The sequence below is a fragment of the Polistes dominula genome, unplaced genomic scaffold (assembly GCF_049000335.1).
Source record: "Polistes dominula isolate Pdom_NZ unplaced genomic scaffold, Pdom_raw_medaka contig_77, whole genome shotgun sequence".
Taxonomy (NCBI): Eukaryota; Metazoa; Arthropoda; class Insecta; order Hymenoptera; family Vespidae; genus Polistes; species Polistes dominula.
This window is the reverse complement of record NW_028301152.1, coordinates 8,697,761-8,718,679: the sequence shown is the minus strand read 5'-3', so window position 1 is coordinate 8,718,679 and position 20,919 is coordinate 8,697,761. Positions and strand designations below refer to the sequence as shown.

The window sequence follows — 20,919 nt, the reverse complement described above, 5'->3', positions numbered from 1 at the left end:
CTGTCCTTATTTTTAGAATGTTTCCCTTATTTCCTTGATACAAACTTTTGAAACAAATATACATCATAAAAAACTTAATGGAACTATTACGATTATTATTAGTGTTTCTTTTTCTTTTTTTTCAATACAGGATAAAATGTTTGTACAAATACAGGAGCGTCTGGATCTGTTTCTCTTCCTTTATGGTGTCGAAGAACAAGTACCAGTTTTTTTATATCCTTTTCATTCGATACTTCCTTACATTCATTAAAAAATTTGCCTTTTTGAAGAGCTAGCCTCGGATCATTCACATCTTTTAGCATTATATGAACTACTTCGGTTTTTGAACCTTTGTTCAATTTTTGCATAGCTTCTTGAGCAGCAGGACTAGACAACGCAATATGTGCGGCAAGATCTTGATCATCGCTGCTAAGAAAAACACTTTTAAATTTTTGGTCGCTTTCAGTACAATTAGTAAAACCTGATGAACCAACGGCATGCTTTCTAGGATGACCAAGTACATTATATTCAAAGCACTCTTTATTATCTGATTCATCTAAAATGACTTTAGCATCTTCCGGTGTTGTACCGGTATAACGAGCGCCACCGATCAATAAAACTATTTTATTGTTTTTCTCAAGCCATTTAATTTCGTTCATATAATCTGCCAGTAATCTTACGTTTCTTTTCAGCTGTTTGATAGTTTCTTGCCTCAATTCGGAGGCATTTATACCTGTTTGCTCGGCGATTACAGAAAAAAGGCAATTGTTTAAATCATGGTGAATATTTTCTGGTTGACCTCTCCCCCGAAAGGTCCAATGCCCTTCTTGATTGTTCGTATGATATTCTATATCTATTGGAGTACCTCGTTCATTTTCACCAATTGTTTGCATTAGTTCATGACCGGAACCACATATTCTTATGGGTGCACCAGTTACATAAGCTAAAGCAGCTAAATGAATCAAACCAGCTGGCCCATAATTTTCCAAATCCCATATCAATCTCCATGCTTGCCTAAGGTTCTCCAATTTTTCAATTGGAGTTGCATTCGATCTATAAGCTCTAACCGATCTATACCTGCGATCTCTACTTAATTCCGATTCTTTTTCATTATCCATTTTTACGACAATTTTCTTTTATCCACGATTATTTTTTTTACTGAAATTTCATTTTTTTAATTTGTCTCGTCCATAATTTGAATTTTTTCTTCGATGCATTGTTACTTTTTTTCTAATATTAATATTCATGTTGTATAAATAAAATAATTGAAATTATTAATAAAATTGTACATTTTTAGAAAATAAGAATCCATCTGAAAGAGAAGATTTTTATAAAAGATATTTACAGAATATATATATAATCACGACAATTAAAATACCTACTTTTTTCTTTTTTGTATCAATTTAGGGTGTAATTTTTCATCGGTAAATTTAGAATTAATTTTGATTAAATCATGATTGACCAAATATTTAAATATATTTTTTTTGTATTAACTCTGTAATTTTGAATACATTGCCTGCCAAAGAACTAAAATTGTTTTGTGCAATTGTTTCAAAAAAAATTTCGATATATTATATCGAAATAATTCGATAAGTTAAAAAAAGAAAATTCAAGCGTAATTGCATGTATTTTTTTTTTTACTCATGCCAGTTAAAAAATTCGGAAAGTTTGAAAGTAAATTAGGAAAGTTAGAAGATGTAAATTGTCGAGGTTTTGTCATTGTAGGGTTTAAATATATTAAAGATATTAAGGAAATAAGAGAAATCGCCATTTTTCCTGTTGAGAGAGAGGGAAAGGTGGTTAAGGGCTGCCAGAAGGAAGAGGAAACGATCGTTGGCAGCTGAAAGAGGTGGGGAAAAGGAAAGATAGAAGGGGTGAGAAGCAAGTGAAGTGGGGATCTAACAGATCCCATAGCTCGATTCGTGGGTTTCACCGGGTCTCTTCGACGATCCATGGATCAGTCTCGGTGCAACCGTCCTTTGGGTTTGGTTGTCTTTATTTTTTTTTATTATTCTCTTTTATATTTTGATTATTATTATATCTTGACTATGAATATGGGTAACACTTTATACTTTCAATTGGATTATATTTTTTTCGTTAAAATTTCAATGCATTTTTTCGGTATTATTTTTGAACCAGTGACAACAATGAGAGCCTGACGAAGGATTTATGAAAATAAGTGTAAGATAAAGAAAATTTTGGTATGTGTGCGTTACAAGGCTTTTTTTTTATTAATGTGTACAGAAAAGTGAAATTCTTAGTTTTTTTCTTATTGTGTTAAAATTGTAAAAAGAATTTTTGAGTGAAAAACACGACGATACGTTTCAAAGTTTACTCTCACAATCAGTGTTATTAAATTTTTATTTTTTATTATATTATGTTTCTTTTTTTTCTTCTTATAAATATTATCAAGGATATAAGAAATAGAAGAAAAAAAATATAAGAAATATACGTGTGCATGATGATGCGATAGTTCGGGCATCCAAGTTGATAGAACGAAGAACAGTTTTGTATGCCGTCAGTCCTTCCGTCGGAGAGTTCGATGCGTGGATAAGAAACTCTTTTCTTTCGACGAACAAAGATCAAACTGTTCGTTCAATTCAACACGAATCAAAAAGAAAATTTGATTTCAATTTAATTATAAATCATTCGACGATGATATCTCAGATAATGTAACATAGTTTCTTTTATTTTTTTTCTCATTAATATCAATCACAATGAAATATTTCACTAAAACGGGAAAGAAAGTAAATTAAATTTACCACCGTTTCGAAATTTCGTGATTTGTTTATTTTTGCTTTTATTTTTAACAGACAGGTGGCGCTAACAATTGGCCCGGTTTAAAAACGCGCCAATCGTTGACGATCTGAATTTGTTTTTTGCTACTTTGCTAAACGGTCGTTAGTTCTTGTGACGGATTTGAAAAGACGTTATTATCGTGAAATAAATCGCGTAACAATTTCGTAATACACGAGATTAACCTCTAATGATATCTTTGTAACATTTAATGAACGAGTTTAAACGAATTAGTGAGTAGTTTGCGAATTTTTGTCGATTGGAATTCGTCGCGACATAGTTTTAGTGAATTCTACGCGTTTAACTGTGTTTAGTGCGTGTGTGTATATATGTGTCGTGTGTGTTTTCTTTTTCTGTGTTTGTATACGCGTGTTGAAACAGTGTCTTTCTTTATATTTCCCAGTCATTTATCATCGTTCTTTTCTATGATGGATACAAGCTGAACGAATATTCATTTATCCGTTGGATTCTTCCTTCGGAAATAACTACTTTTCAAAGGGCATGTATGGCTGGTAAATATCACACACATATACATATATTATTAATATTTCATATACATATATTATTAATATTTCATATACATACATTATCTTATAAATAAAAGAGATGTTCTTTATGAATGGATATCACAAAGTTTGAAACAAATTCGAATCGTCAGCTCGATTATATTACGTTGCATTATATTTTTACGCTACTTTGAAGTTAACCTTCAAATTATTATTACCATTGTGTTGAATTTTTTTTTAAGAAATTAAGTATGTAATATATAATACTATCATTTAGGTATTATATATATATATATATATATATATATATATATATATATATATATATATATATATATATTTCCACAACCTTGAGTTTAGACCATATCTATTCTTTTATTATTATAAAATCACAGACATATTATACGTTTAGTATAAATTTAACTATTAAATAATTAACTTTCGATCGTTAAACAAATTTATTAATATCACTAAAATATGTCTGCGATTTTTTCAAATTTAGTTACGCGAACCCCGTACACATAGAATCATACTTTAAGTATTCCTCGTGACATTAGGATATTTAAATGAATTTTTTTGACAAAAAAAAAAGATAGAACTGTAAAGTTAAAAACGTAAAGTTTATTTTTTTTTCCTTTTTTTTTATTTTTCTATAAAAAAAATATTCGTACGGGTAGACATATTGGTATGGTCGAACGGTTGCTTTCGATTCTCGAAAGTCATCGACTTTTCGAAGAAGATGGAGTTTAACGGCCATAAAGAAGTGCCGGTATGGAAACCAAAGAGGAAGAAGGGAAAAAATGCGTATATACCACCTACAAAATGTTATTCTCGATTCTTGTACGTGCTACGTTCACGTGTGCATCGTCTTCTCATTGCTGCTGCTGTTGCTGTTATTGCTGCTATATAACGTATGGAATATATGCATCTATGTATATACATACATACATATACAGCCATACATACATATATATATATATATATATATATATATATATATATATATATTTTCTATAGAAGAGTATTTTCACTAGAGTATGCGTACGAAAGGATTGTACGTTCGAGGAACGTTTTCTGTTTCCTCTCACGCACGAATGAACGTTCAGGCACGTAGCTATTCAATACGCATCCGCTTTTGCAGTCGTGGCATTGGTAATAAATGTATTAGCCCTATTGGTCACGTAAAGATGCCAATGTAACTACCTAAAATTCTTTCTAATTTTCCTTTTAATTTTACTTACTTTCGTTATCCTATATTTCTGATTATTTACCTTCATTAATGTGATAATTATTAAAGTAGCGTAAAGTATGCGTAGTGATGACTACGTGGGTCAAATTGTCCTGTAATATTAGTAGAGTGTATTAGAATACTAAAATAATTTAATATTTAAATAATATAATATATATATTTATTATATATAATATGTTAATATTATTTAAATAATATAAATTGTTAATTAATCGAAAAAAATCTCTATTGTTATTAAAAAGCACGGAATATATGTCTGGTGCACCGTCTTCCTCGAAATTCACCTTCAGACTGGCACTTTATTGTCCTCAATGCAAATTCTTATATTCATTGTTGTTTATATGACTGTCCGAACGTTACGCATGTGCATATCGGTAATAATTCATCTAATTTATAGTATTAAAGATTGTAACGTTTTAATTTTAGAATTTTTTAACACGTTCGTCGCCCAGCCCGTTTCGGTTGAGTTTCTCGTCAGGCCCAAAATTCGATTGTCGGCGTGCCGTAACGTAAAGAAGCGATAAGTAGAAATATCAAGAATGCAACCCGAGTATTATGGTTATATTATATTATTATATTTTATTTTCCGAAAATAATAAAATATAAAAATATCTTATATTTACCGAAAATAATTTTGTTTCGAAATGGGAAATGTGATAAGTTTTTCCAACTAAAAATACTATAATTTCAACAAGAAGAGCGTCACCGTATACGGTGACGGAGCCCCCGGAGAAGCATGCCTGTCTCCGGTATATGGTGCCATGGCGACGAACGTGTTAATTTAATTATTTTAAAGTAAAATCAGTTTGATTAACTTGGTACCAATATATCATCGAATGTACATCATTAGTCAAGTGTGTGTACTTCTTTTGTTAAGGTTTATTTGAATTTATTTTGTATTTTTACATAGTATTATAATAATAATTAAGATAGTTTAACGAGATTGAATAAGATAAATGTTTTAGATTTTATCATAAGTTTTGAAAAGTACTATTGTTTAAATTTTGTTTATAAAAAAAAGGATACGAAAAGAAGAAAAAGATGAAGAAGTAGAGATGATCAATTATTATATCAGTTGATATAATAATTCCAGTAGTTAATCTAATGAACCTGAACAAATAGATGAAAGTAGTAGTAAGTTTCCTCATTTACTATAGTTATAGGAAAAGAGGTTAGGTTACTACGATCTTGTTTTAGATCGGTAAAATCCCGAGGCTTAAGAATAGAATGGTTTGCCAAGTAAAACGAAGGAAGATTCTCTATCTTTTTTTTTTCCTTTTTATTTTATTGTTTTTTTTTTTGGTCTATATCTCGAACTCCGCAATAGAGCGTGACGCTGGTGGTGATTCCAACAAACCAGATATATATTATCCTACGATCGTTATCGGTCTGCGTTATATGCCGCGTACCGTAAAGGGTGTAACTTTGCCACGATATAAACGACGAGTTTAACGCATTCCTGATATATCCCTTGTAGGTACAACCTTCGTGAACATATTTTCAACTAATTAGAATCCGTTAGTTCGAACCATTTAAGAGTCTCGATTATTTTTAATAAAATATGAAATCTCGTAGTTATCTTTATTATTTTATGGAACAATGAAAGTCTTGTAAAATGATTTTATACATTGTTGTTTTTTCTAAACATTAGAATTATTACAGTTGTATGCTATGTATAACCTTTGTTATTATATACAATGTATTTTTATTTATATACTATATATAACCTTTTTTTTATCTTAACATATTGGGTTGGCAAGAAAGTAATTTCGGTTTTCTAGTGTAAAATATTACTTTTTCTTGCCAACCCAATAAAATGATTATAGTTAATCTCAAGGATGGTGTATTAAAATTTTGTCCATGGTATTGCAATCCTTGAAATAATTAATTTTTATTTAAATTAAATTATTAATTAAATTAATTATTAAATTTTTCTTCTTTTGTTTACTATTTTTTTTTAAGATTGTTTCAAAATTTAACAATATTATAAAATACTAATTAAATAAATTCATCAATACACAAAATCATTGAGTATAAAATTAAATCAAATTTAAATATTATTACATATTTAATGATAAAATAAATTTTTAGATTGATAATTCTATCACAATGAAATATCTTAATAAAAGTATATCATTATACGTGTGTATGTGTGTCTCTATCTCTCTCGCTCTTTCTCATCAGATCTTCTTTCCTGATCAGGTCGAGTGTATCAATTAAGACCGATCGTTGATGACTCAATTTTCTAAGTTGGATCGTTCACGATGATCCCCAACGGAGTTAGTTGGACACCGCGTAAGAATTTAATGAAATGCGAGTGCATCCTACGAAGAAAGGGGGGTTCTTCGTTTAATGACGTTGTCCCGTGTAGATAAGCAACCGAGCATCACGCTGCGAAATTCCAGTTAAATGGGAAAGAAGTTTACACGTGTATGTATAGGAAAACATGTGATGTTAGTATTGGTGATGATGGTGGTGGTGGTGGTGGTAGTAGTGGTAGATGAGGGCTTGGTTAAAGAGAAAAGAAGAAGGGTTAAGGGGAGGAAAGAGGGAAGGGTAAGGGAATTCGAGTTACTGAGAGAAGTAAGTAACCTGTAGTCGTTATAACGGCCGCAAAGAGAGGAGAGAGTGAGAGAGAGAGTATATTTCTCTCGAGATACGGATTTGATGAGTTTGAAAATAATTTACCTTTACGAGCTATATATATATATATATATATATATGTGTGTGTGTGTGTGTGTGTGTGTGTATGTTATATGTCCTTTTGCAGAAATATTCAAGCAGAAAACTAGAAACGGCACGGTTTATTTCATTTTTGTTTCTTTTTTTTTGGGGGTTTGTGTATATGAAAATAATGTTGTAAATAAATCGATTAAATTTAACGAGAAACTAACGGACGTTTAACAATTACGTTAAATTTCAAGCTAGTTTTTATAGTTAATGATTTGATATTTAATGTAATAATAAGATTAATCGTGTGATTTGATTTTCAACGTTGCAACCATTTCCTATTGGGAGGCTATATGATTAATATTAATATAATATAATAAAATTAATAATATAATATATAATTAATATTAATATAATATAATATAATATATTTGGTGTATAATTTTGCTTTCACCATTTTCCTACAGAAGATGGCTTATAGAAAAAATGGCGGAAGCAAAGTTATACACCTATTAATATATAATATAATATATAATTAATATTATGTATATTATATATACATTTGATTACACTATTACCATTTAACAATTGTTTTGTTGTTAATAAAAAAAATATTTTTTTGGTGGAGGGGTCGTTAATTTGTCTATGAGATACGATTTTTGAAAAATTTGTAAACATGATTTTATCTTTAAAACGTTTTGTTTTACGTTTGTTTCAAAGTATTTTTAAAGAGAAGAAACAAAACAAGAAAAAAAGGAGAAACCTTTTTCAGAGAAAGGTTCGGGTTAACATTTAAAATCGTTTAGCATAGACGATTACTTCTAATCACGTACGATACTAACGTGAGTTAATTAATTTATTAAAAGGTTTATCACACCTTGCCCCCTTACGTTACAAAGTGATCGGCCGTTTTACGTGGTGTATAACCGGCTCTCTCTCTATTATAAATCTCATCGATAGTAGTGGTAGTATAAATATATATATAGGTGTGCATTTAAATATCAGTGAAGATAGACGTTAATTGCAATCATTTTTTTTCCTTTTTTTAAGATAGTGTTCTGCTGACTCTTTCAATAGAAGAATCAAGCATTTTTTTATGGGGCCTTTTTAACCATATACATTCGATATTAAATCGATTTTTTGTTTTGGTTTTTGTTTTCTATCGTAGAAGATTTAACAAGCATTTAAATGTTTTTATTCTTGTTTTTGTTGTTTTTGTTTTGTTTGGTGAAACACACACACATACATACACACAATCCAAGTGTTAACTACGTAGTTTTGTTCGATGAAATACACACACACACAGAAAATAATCAAAGTGTTAACTACACTTAAACGTCGGCAGATTCTTTAAAAGGTACTTTCTGTTCTAAAGAGGGTTGTAAATTAAAATGTGCAATTCTACGCTTGTATTACTTACAAAGTATTATTACGAGCTAGCTAGACTTTATCCCCCTTTTTTTTTATTTTTTCTAGTCAACACACTGAATGATTTAAATCTAGCCTAAAGCCACACCTTTATTTATCTTCTTATGTTTCACTTTAATTATTATACGTGTAAATACCACCTTCGTATAATACGATCTAACCTGCAGACATATTATATCTATAGATTAGAATTTTACATATATATACTATACTATACTAGTTGGAGAAAGGGGGAAGGATGTTTTATAAATATTGTAAAGTAAAAAATGAAAATAAAAGAAATAAAGAGAATATGTTAGTTATAAGAACAACCAGTAATTAGAGGTTACTCTCTCTTTCTCTCTTTTTATTTTTATTTTTTTCTCTTTATGGTTGGTAATCTTTTACTATAAGTATAAGGAGGGTGATGATCATTTCCGATGAAAGTTACTAGTATGAAGTTTTGAATTATTACTGTTATCGTGATAATTCAATATCCATGTTTCCCTTCTTCGTTTCATCTCTCCCAAGAAGATCTATGAATCTTATTGTATATATTATATATGATCGTGTGTGTGTTTGTATGTGTGATCGATATAAACTTTCTTCTTTTTCGTTTATAGAAATATGGACGATACTATGTCGACAAACTGTCGTAATATTCTTTCATTGTATGATCTATCTTGATCTTTATGTACTCTGTAAATCATTAAACAAAAATGAGAAAGAAAGAGTGAGAATAAGAATGAGAGAGAAAGAGAAAGAAAGAGAGAGGAGATGTATAAAAGGGTGTAAATTCAAGTGAGTGTCGTTGACGGTGCGGTTTATTTATGGTGGTCAAAGCGTGAACATGATCTCTTATGCTAGTACCAAGTGGAAAGTTGGTACCTACTGTGTACTGTTGTATCAATTTACAATTCAAAATGATTATTTTATTTATGTTTAATTTTTTATTGTTTCTTTTTGTTTAATTTAGGATATAGGATTGTTTTTATCGCGTTTATTTTGTATTTTTTATCGCTAATTTAAAGATTTATTATGCAGAGGTTATCTAGGTTTTTAGGTACTGTAAGTTTTCAATCGATGGAGCTGTATTACAATTCAATTATTTCCCGCTTTTTTCAGATTTACATACGCCATAACTAACCTTACTTTTTTATATTTTTTCAAGTACTTTGTTTTTATACATATTCCATTGTAATTGTGGTATTATTTTGTATATTGTTAGATATAATAAAACTAATACTACAATATATATTATTATATATTATAATAATATTATAATAATATAATATAAAAAATTTAAGTTGTTTTATGCCTAATTTGAATTCCCAAAAATTATTAAGGAATATTAATTTGACTGTATTTAATAGTTTAGAATTTATATTAATTTACTAAATAGTTTAGAATTATATTAAATCAAAATTTTATAACAAAGTAACAAGCTGAAGCATCCTAGTATAGGCAAATAATTTTTGTTTAATTTAAGGGTTCATTCTGGTTTATAATTTTGAAAAAATTAATTTTTTTTTTTCATTTTTTGAAAGTAGACATATGTAGAATTATCATAAAAAAATTTTAGAACGATCCGAGCAGTCTAAGTATATTATTTTGCGACCCAAACACAGAGATATTACAGAGAGAGGAGACAAACCATAAACGGTTGTTTAAGTGGAAATGTCTCTGCATATTATTCAGAATGGTGTAGGAAAACAAAACTAGTATTCAGTTTTTTTCGCTATATTCTTTTTTTTGGAAAGGAAAACTCTATGCAGAGACTAAAAGGAAAGTTTAGGAGGGCCATAAAACGTTGATTGGAATAGTTTCTCTAATTTTAAAATACAGTGGAAAAATTGTCGACGTTTCTATAAGGTCAACTTACTGTAAGGGATGTGAGATGTGGAAAAGAAAAGTGAAGGAAGTAAACTATCTTGCCTGGTACGAACAGCATAAAACGCATTGTACGATAAACCATGAAGGTAGTGACGGGAAGATGGAGGTTGATGGTATTGTGGAGATGTTTCTTCGATCACTCAAGAAGTTCTCCGTAAAATATGGTTTTTATATCGGCGATGGCGACACGAAAACTTTTCAAATGTTGCTAAATGTTTTTCCCTACGGCGAAGATTTTGTTATCAAAAAATTAGAGTGTGTTTTACATGTTGCCAAACGAGTTTTCAACCGTACTAATGAAGCACGAAAAGCATTGATTCAAAAGAGAAAAGCTTTGAAACAAGCGGAAGTCAAGAAACCTGCTGCAAAAAAAGGACCGAAGAAAGTTGTAAAAAAGAAAAAAGTTATTAAAAAAAGTGTTCCAGTGATTAAAACTCAACGATTGACTATAAAGTTGATGAAGGAATTGTCAACTAACTATGGGTTAGCTGTTTAAAGAAATAAAAATTCAATTGAGAACATGAGAAAGGAAATTTGGGCGGGGTACTATCACAAAATTTCTACTGATGATGACCCGCAACATACATACTGTTCTAGCAACTGGTGTAAGTATCGTAAAGTTGAGGCAGCTAAAACCCTTGATACTTATAAACATCCTTCTCCTCTCGCTAAAGATGTCCAAGAAGTATTAAAGCCAGTGTACGAAGACCTGACAAAACCGGAATTGCTTGAAAGATGTTTAGGTGGCAACACTCAAAATAATAATGAGTGCTTCAACAAATGCGTTTGGGCTATGGTGCCTAAACATCTATTTAATGGTAAAAAAATTGTGGAAATAGCTTGTCAATTGGCAGCTTGTATATTTAACGAAGATTTTGATTCAATACTAAAAATAATGCACGTTTTGGAGATAAAACTTGGCCCTATCGCAGTCAATTACGCTAGTAACCGCGACAACACGCGTGTGCGTTCAGCCAATCGTTTGAGCGGAGAATCTTTAAAAGAGGCCAGGACACAACGAAAAAAGGTTAGAGTTGAAGAAAATGAGTATTTTGAAGAAGCAGAAGGCATACTGTATGGTGCAGGCATCGCAGAATAAGGTAAAGTCAGACTTTTTAAAAATTTGTTAAAAGAAACTTTAAACGCGTTTTTCTCGAAACAACGTTTTTTCGGTTGGCGGGCATGATATCTCCGAAACTACTCAACCGATCCTTCTGAAATTTTAACCACATACTCTACACATGAATGGCTATTTCGCATGCTACAACCAAGTCAAAATATTAATTTTTACTATTTTTTTTTTACAAAAAACTGCGAAAAAAAACAACGATTTTTTTTTTTTCGAAAAATGGCTGTCATTTTGTTTTGCTTTCATAAAAATTGATAGTTTTAGCATACCCGATAGCCATTGTCATACTAAATTTAAAACCGTTTAATTTTTTTGTTTTAGATCACCCGTTCTCAAATTTCGATGCCCGCCAACAGCATACCTTTTTTTGAAGGGTTCACGTTTGTCAGCCATTTTGGATGTCAAAAAATGTTCTGAACAATAAAAAAAATTAAAAAAATTGTTTTCTTGTACTTCTAGAGTGTATTTATCATACCCAACAACTTTCATATGTATATGTATCCTACGAAGCCTAAAAAAAAATCGTGAAAATAGCCTTTTTTTTCGGCGTATAAACCAGAATGAACCCTTAATAACCACTAACAATTGTGGAAAAAAAGATAACATTGTTTTATATTTATCATTTAAATAATAGTACGAATTTGGGTCAATTGTATTCGCTTTTACAAAAAAAAAAAAAACAAAACAAAGTTTTTTTAAATAAATTTTGGACACGTGTTAAATTTGTATATTGCACAAAATTAATTTTTCATCGTTATGTCGAATAAAATATGAAGAAATTATAGAAATAGACAAATTTTCGCGATAAACATTATAAATTTTCATTATAATGTTAAATTATTTTTATTAGGAATATTATTATCGTTGTACGCATGCGCAATGTTAGGAAAGTCATATGAACAACATTTAGTATAAGAATTTTGATAGAGGACAACGTGCTAGTCTGAAGGTGAATTTCGAGGAGGACGATGCTCCGAACATATACTCGGTGTGTTTAAACAACAGTACACATTTTTTCGATTAATTAATAATTATTTTAATACTCTAATACATTCTACTTATATTTTAGTATTTTTTTAACACATATACATTGATTTAAACATTACATGACTATAATACTTCAAATATTAAATAATTCCACACGAAATCAAATTTAATAAATAATTAAACATTTTTCTCACGATTTCAATAATTATTTTAATAATGGGATAAAATATTGGAAAGTGTGATGAATTCTTAGGAATATTTTACTAGTTTCTTTTTTTGTTTTTATTTTTTTTTATTTTCTTATAACGAGTTACGATCATGGCGGATATCACGTGAGGAATAATTAGTGTACCACATTTTTGTTTTGTATTATTTTTCCTTAATAATTCTTTCAGCATATATATATATATATATATATATATATATATATATATATATATATATATGTAAATATCATATAATTAGATATAATTATTAAAAAGTAGATCAATAACCCAATCCAGGAAGTGAACAAAATCGTGATATCGATGTTTTAAACGTTACTATAATATATTCCTATAGGTAATGGGGGTGTACTCGAGCGTAAAATTTTCTCCAAGTAGCTCGTAGTAAAATTTAGTCCATTTTATCTAATATCTCGTCACGCGTATATACGCATTCTTGTTTTTTACATTAATTAATTTAATCGCTTCTTCGTGATCGGTTCTCGTAATCTCGTCTTTTAATATTTACCGTTGAATTTGTTCATTGAATTTTCTACCCTTTAACGGAAAACGAATTGTTCTTTACATGAAACCTAACTTTATAATAATTAATTATTCTTATTTTTTATTATTATTATTATTATTACTATTATTATTATTTATTTATTTGACTTGTAATAATCGTTGATGTAGTTGCAATTACGTTTATTGGTTTTATTATTTATTATTACTCGTTAATATTGCATCAACGTTATGCCATTATGCAATGTTGTACAAAAATTTAATTGCACATATACAATTTATATTATAAATAATAAATTAGAAATAAAAAAAAATTATATTTCTATATATATAATAGTAATTAATAATAAGTAATACTATATAGTAATATATAGTATATATATGTATTATATAACACTATATAAATTATATAGTAATATATAGTATTTATATATATTACTTATTAATTATAATATTATATTAATTATAATATAATATATAGTATTATATAGTATTTTATATATATATACTATATATATATATACTATATATATAAATATTATATAGTAATAGTAATACTATATATATATATTATTATATTTGTTATGTTATATATATTATATAAGAGGAGTGCTTTACTGATTGTCTTGAAATTTGGACACAACGTTGCATTCGCATGCAATTAAGTTTTGATTGTGTATGCAAGGACGATTTAAAAAGGTAACATATCGTCCTCGAATAATTTAAATATCGTTCGTATGTAGAAAATGAAAAAAAAAAAACAACGATAAGCATAAAAGTATATGAAAACGGGAGGAAACTTCATGCTTATTATGCGCTTGTGCGATCATAAAACCGCAAATAGGTAGAAGCAGTGGGAGTGGGGGGAAAGGATTTAAGGTCCTTGCAGTGTTTCTTCGGAAGGAACTGAGAGAAGATGTTCGCTGAAACGTGTAATGCTTCTACGGTAGGATTATTTTCATTCTTATCCCTTTTTTTCTTTTTTTTTTGTTCACTATCTCTCTCTTTCACGCACACATACATGTGCACTCTTCTTCTTTTCTTTCAATTTCGTTTCCGTTTTTTTTTGGGAGGTTTTTTATTTTTTCTTTTTTTATTATTTGTGGTTATACGAGCAAGCAGAGTGGTCAAGTAAGACCGAAAGTTAAACTGAAATTGTCCAATGGAAAAGAAGAAGAAGCTCACTGAAGATGACTCGTCGCGTTTTTCAGCTACCGATCATCAAATGTGCTCGTTAACTGAAAAATATTTATCTTACGAATATATCTTTTTTATTTTCTTTTCCTTTGTCGTTAAAAACAAAAATGAAAAAAGTGTACCAGTGTACTCAATTCTGTTTTTACATTTTACAGATCCGCAATGAAAGAATATTTCGATATTTTATTTTGTTTACTTTTTACAAGATATATGTTTAATTGATTTAATAATGATTTCTTAAATTATCCACTGAAATAACAAATTTAATCATATTTTAATACTGTATATATATACGAAATATTCCAGTTATTTATAAGATTTCTTAGATATTTAATTAAAAAAATTGTAAGAACAAAGTAAATAAAATAGTACAAAATAATAATTAAAAAATTATTAATTGTACAAATTAATAAATATATAAAAAATATATTTATATTAATATATAAAATTAAAATTTATATTAATATATTTATATATAAAATTATATCTAATTTCTTAGATATTAAATTACAAAATTGTAAGAACAAAGTAAATTAAATAGTACAAAATAATAATAAAATATTAAAAGATAAAAGTACAAATATAATAGTAACATAAAATATTATATATATATAATATTAATTTGACTGTAGTTTCCAAACCTTTTGGAAGACATGCTTCATAATAATAATTTCGTTTATAGTATACATATATTATAATATATTTTTTGAAGAAAATGTGATGATCACACATTTTCGATCATTAGTAACATTGTTCGTTCTCTCGCGTAATAAAACGGACTACCCTCAATCGTTTATCCTCGAACAAAACGTTTTTCTTCTTACGTTGGATGATTCCTATGGTTTCTTTGCACTTATGGTTAGTTCTCTCGTAGTATGTAGTATTACACTATACACCACCAAGAAGCATTATGTTACTTTTCTTTCTCTCTCTCTCTCTCTCTCTCTCTATTTATTTCTTTCTTTATTTCTTTCTCTCGTTACTTAAGTTAGCCAAGTAAGCCGACTTGCTTGCTTGTTGGTTGGTTTGTTGGTTGGTTGGTTGGTTGGTTGGGTTGCTCGTACGCGCGCGCCAGTCTTGTACCTTGAATTTCGAAGGAACGTTACCAAAGCAACGATAATTTATTCCACGGTCGTAAACTTCGTAGCGGACAGCCTTCCTACGCTTGTTTCCTCTCGAGCCAAAAGTGCTAAGCAAACACGTATTCAGGGGGTCCCTCTCTCTCTCTCTCTCACTCTCTCTCTCTCTCTCTCTCTTTCACTCTCTCTTTCTCTCGTTTTCTTTCTCTGTCTCTGTCTTTTTCACTTTTTCTTTATTTTCAATGTTGAGAGGATACATTCTCTTTCTCTCTCTCTCTCTCTCTTTCTTTCTATTTTTTTTTTAATCTGCGTGTATGTATATATGCATATGTGTGTATATATAGGTACATATACATGTAAAATCTTTTCTTCTTCCACTATTTCTCTTCTCTCCTACGCTTCCCTATCTGAGCATCGCCATCTCGTTCTGTTACAGCCTTGCTTCAGCAATATTCCCCTTTTTTTCTTCTTCTTTTTCTTCTTCTTCTTCTTCTTCTCATCCTTTTCCTCCTACTTTTCAATTTCTTCTTTTCCTATTTCTTTCTCTTTTTTTCTTACACTATTTACCATCAGCATCATCAACAACATAGAGAAACGACTACTGTGATTTAAACAAATTTTTGTTTTGTTTTTAATTAAATTATTTAACTTATGTTTTTTTTTTCTGGAAAAAAGTAGGAAAGTGAGAAAGAGAGAGAAAGAGACAGAGAGGGATATGGAGAGAAGGGGATGGAAAATGTGGATAAATATTGTATAATTGTTTTAGTAATTGTTTTAATGATTTTTTTGAAAACATAACCTCTCTACCTATAACTATTACTTTTATTATTAGTACTGGGATTTTTTGTTGAAAGTTCTATATAATTGAATAGTTCTATATAAATACATGCGTATTTAATATTAAAAAAACATTGAATTTCTTTTTAATATTAATTAATATTAATTACACATGTAATTTTTTTTTAATTAATATTAAATACAATATTATAATACAGTACTATTTAATACAATATTAAATACACATGTATTCAATATTTTTGAATATTTTGTGCTATTAGGGTAGTTTCATTCTGGTAACTTTTTTTATTTTCTTAACCTCTTTTCACGTTTTTTTTCTTTTCTTGATATTTTTTTCGGATAAATGATACTTTTTTTTTTGATATTTTATCCAGGTTACTTTTTATTCTTTTAACTTTTTCTCACGTTTTTTTCTGATATTTAATTCTGGTGATCTGTATAAATGATTTTTATTTTTGATTTTATTTTTGTTGTATAATTTACGTAAAAATAACTACTCACATATACTTTGATATTTTCTAATTGAAAGATCACAAGTAGGCGTGAGAAATCGTTTTGATTCTATTCAATCTTTTTTTCTTTTTTTTTTTTTAGTTAATTTTTTTTTCGGTCTAAATCATGGTTCCTCAAAAAAAAAAGAAGATCGAAGACGAAAGTAACTATGTTGTCGTCGTCCGTTGATAATCTGTTCCGGTTATTTAGTTCATCGAAGCGTAAACGGCTTCTCTTCGAGGAACTTTTTTTTTTACTAAAGAGAATGAGAGAGAGAGAGAGAGAGAAAGAGAAAAAATTGTGTGTACTTCGGGGGTCGAAACAACGGCGATGAACGAGCGTTTTTCTACCTAATCCAAATTTTTCTTTTTCTTTTTGGGTTTTTTTTTCTACATTCTATCAAGTTCTTTCCTTTTTTTTTTATTATCATAGAGAAATAGGAACTATTTAACGGTTTTTTTTTTAGAAAAAAATTTATTAACTAATAATATAATATAGTATTAATTTTAAATTATTATTAACACATTCGCGACCGCTGACGTGAATTCACGTCTTTTCAAGTTCTATTCCTAATTATCGCTGAAGTGAAATTCACGTCATTTAAAATTTTTTAAATTTATTATAAATAAATTTTTATAATATTTAAATAATTATATTTTATTACATTATTATATTTTATTATTTTAATATAAATTTAAATAATTCATCATTTTTGCCGGTACTCAGTATTAAAAAAGGAAAAAATATGCCAGTCGCGAATGTGCTAATTAAATTAATAATTATAATTTTTAATATTAATTAAATTAATTAATATTAATAATATAATATTTTTTTATCATCTACATTTTAAAATATTTCAAATCTTTCATATATACATATACATTCGATCGAAAAATTATTTAACAAGTGATTTATAATTATTAACAATGAATTTACAAGGAATTTACAATGAAATGAATTTACAAGGAATTTACAATGAAATGAATTTACAAGGAATTTACAATGAAATGAATTTAATTCATTTTCAGAACAATTTTAGATGCAAATTTGATAATTATTGCGAATTATAATTTTATATATTAAACAGTTTTAGTTTAATATAATTATTATCATATGTGTTATGTTATATTTATAATTGTGAATAATGAAAATAAAATAATAATGTAGTTTCGATTGTAGTCATATCGAATTTACGATATCTCGAATACTTTTATCGGAATATATAATACATTTCTTAAACCTCAATGATTTTATCGAATTCTTTTCACGTTCTTTGAAGTTACCGAAAGAGAAAAGGGTAAATATAGCACACACACATATGAATACATATATATGTATCGGGTGTCTTTTTTAACGAAAGTCAATTCCTATTAAAAAAAAATCTTTGACTTTTATATTATTCATAGAAGTACCCTTATTTAAATAAATATTTAAATCAATCCTTTTTCTAAAACTTATAAAATCAATAAGATACTATATACGGGTTAGCATCGTTTAAAACTTGACACCCGTTATGTTACCGTAACCTAAAAATCAAATCCGTCGGAACGATCAGATAAAAAAAAATAATAATAAAAAATCGATCAGATCAAAAAAATAATCACGCACGAATCGTTTTAAAAATCACACGAATAATTAGTTTCCATTTATTTTGTTCTATTTCTTTTATTCATTTTTATTTTTATTTATATTTTATTTTATTTATATTTTTATTCTATTATTAATAAAATTTAATTATAATTAATAAATTATATAATAAAATAAATAAAATAAAAATATTAATTAAATATATATATATATATCACAATCAGTCCGATACACACGTCTTTAAGTCAACGAATTACCTTGTACCGCCATCTGTTAGAATCTTATCGAACTAACAGAGATAATCATGACTCTTTGTTAATAAACAAATAATTCGCAATAAAATAATATTGCGATTATAAATTGAGATATAAACTATCCTATCTTTCAAGTTGGATGAAACTGCACACAGTGTGCAAAATTTTATTAAAATCGGTTTAGTAGTTTAGGAGTTCATTGCGGACAAACAACGTGACACGTAATTTATATATATTAAGATATATATATAATATTTTGAACGTTTTATTCTTTTCACAATTTTTTTTGCAAAATGTAAAAGAAGACGAATTACTTTATTGATAGAACATGATCATCATCTGCATTCTTCTTTCAACGGTTTTTTTTACTTTCTACTTCTTTTTTCTTTATTTACCTTTTCCTCACTTAATACTCATAACATTGTAACTCACGCTTACTAGTAGTAATAGTAGTAGTAGTAGTAGTAAGGTTGGCAAGATTGTCGTTGATAGGTATACTTAATCGTTTAGTAATCGTCGCATATTACTCAGGACATTTTCTCAATAATATTCCGATCATGCTTCTTGTCAGGTATAGGATTATACACCAATAAGTGTGCAAATCACGCGTCTTACCTTGATCTAAAAAAAAAAACCAAAAAATCATTTCTATCGAAGGTTTAAAGGTACTACAATATTAAATGTTTTATCTTGTGAATAATACTTTTTATTATTTTCAAAGATTCGCAAGAAAAATTTTTGAAGTCTACATAAATTTAATTGAAATCAATGTGATTATGATATTCTATAGTTTTCATTGTACCACGAACATTTTCCAATACTTTTAGGATTAAATTTAAAAAAAAAAATAGATGAGTATTTTTTATTAATTACTTGCAAAATAATTTTTTCGAACAGTTTAAATAAATATAATTTCAATAAATATGATTATATTTCATAGTTTTGATCATTCCACAAACATTTCCAATACCTTTAGGATTTCAATTTAATTTGAATAAATATAATTATGTTTCATAGTTTTCATCATTCCACGATCATTTTTCAATACCTTAAAGATTAAATTAAAAAAAAAAAAAAGGAAAGAAAAAAAATAGGTGCATGTTTTTTATTCATTACTTGCAAAATGATTATTTCGAAGAGTGGTGGTAATAAGGTACGGTGATGATTTCTAAGGGATCCTTTCCAAGAATAGTTCGATAAGAAAATGTTGTGGAAATCGTTCTTACCTTAGTCTCTTCTTCCCGGTTGATCGTCCTTACTTTTATTTTATTTGTAAAATAAAAAAAATAAAAAAAGTAATAAATGTGCATCTAGAAAGCGCAGGACACGCTCATGCCATGAAAACTACGCATGCGTCTTGTTTCTCTCTCTCTCTCTCACACACACACACATTTTCTTTCTCTTTCTATTCTATAGGATTTGTAGTATTATATATATATCTATATATATATATATATAGGAATAGGTACTTGACGCGGAAAGGCAAATGGTCGTGTGCGGCCATCGCGATCGGTTGTACACACGACTACCTTATTATTTAACGACGATCGACGAATGCTGTATTATCCTGTATCGTATCCGGTAATACATTTTTCCTCCCCTCCCCTTCTTACGATCTCTGGTTAAAACGATCGTCTAAACATTTATCCCCTCGTCATTTTTATTCTTACTGTTTTTAATTTTATCATTACGGGTTATTATCGGTGAATTATTTCTTTTTTTTCATTTGACAATTAATTCTTATCTTTATTTATTATATGTTATATTGTTTTTGATTATATAATTATATTATTCAGTTATATTTTATTATTTTGTTAATATTAATTATTATTATTATATTTATTATTATTAGTTTTATTCTAGTGAAAAAATAAACAAATTATTAATTAATATACGCGATTTCTTGAAATAGAAAATATTTCATTTGACAATTAATTCTTATCTTTATTTATTATATGTTATATTGTTTTTGATTATATAATTATATTATTCAATTATATTGTATTACTTTATATTTATATTAATTATTATTATTATATTTATTATTAGTTTTATTCTAACATAAAAATAAACAAATTATTAATTACTATACGCGATTTCTTGAAGTAGAAAATAAATTTTATAATTTTATAAATTGTGGTTATTTGAAAAACTGTGGTCCTTTGAATTTT

At 28.0% G+C, this 20,919-nt stretch overlaps 2 protein-coding genes across 2 annotated transcripts in view; one reads left to right on the top strand and one right to left on the bottom strand.

The window, feature by feature from the left end:
* Window positions 1–49: 49 nt before the first annotated feature.
* On the bottom strand, window positions 50–1,229 carry LOC107065870 (uncharacterized). Its single transcript, XM_015319929.2, has one exon. It carries the CDS (start codon window positions 1,095–1,097, stop codon window positions 99–101), a length of 999 nt encoding a protein of 332 aa, XP_015175415.2. The 5' UTR covers window positions 1,098–1,229; the 3' UTR covers window positions 50–98.
* Window positions 1,230–1,932: 703 nt separating this feature from the next.
* The window catches only part of dgo (ankyrin repeat domain containing protein 6 diego), a 159,406-nt gene continuing 140,419 nt past the window's right edge, over window positions 1,933–20,919 (top strand). Inside the window, exon 1 of the mRNA XM_015320065.2 lies at window positions 1,933–3,287. Coding sequence (XP_015175551.1) covers window positions 3,277–3,287 — 11 coding nt within the window. The 5' untranslated portion in view covers window positions 1,933–3,276. The remainder of the gene's footprint in view (window positions 3,288–20,919) is intronic.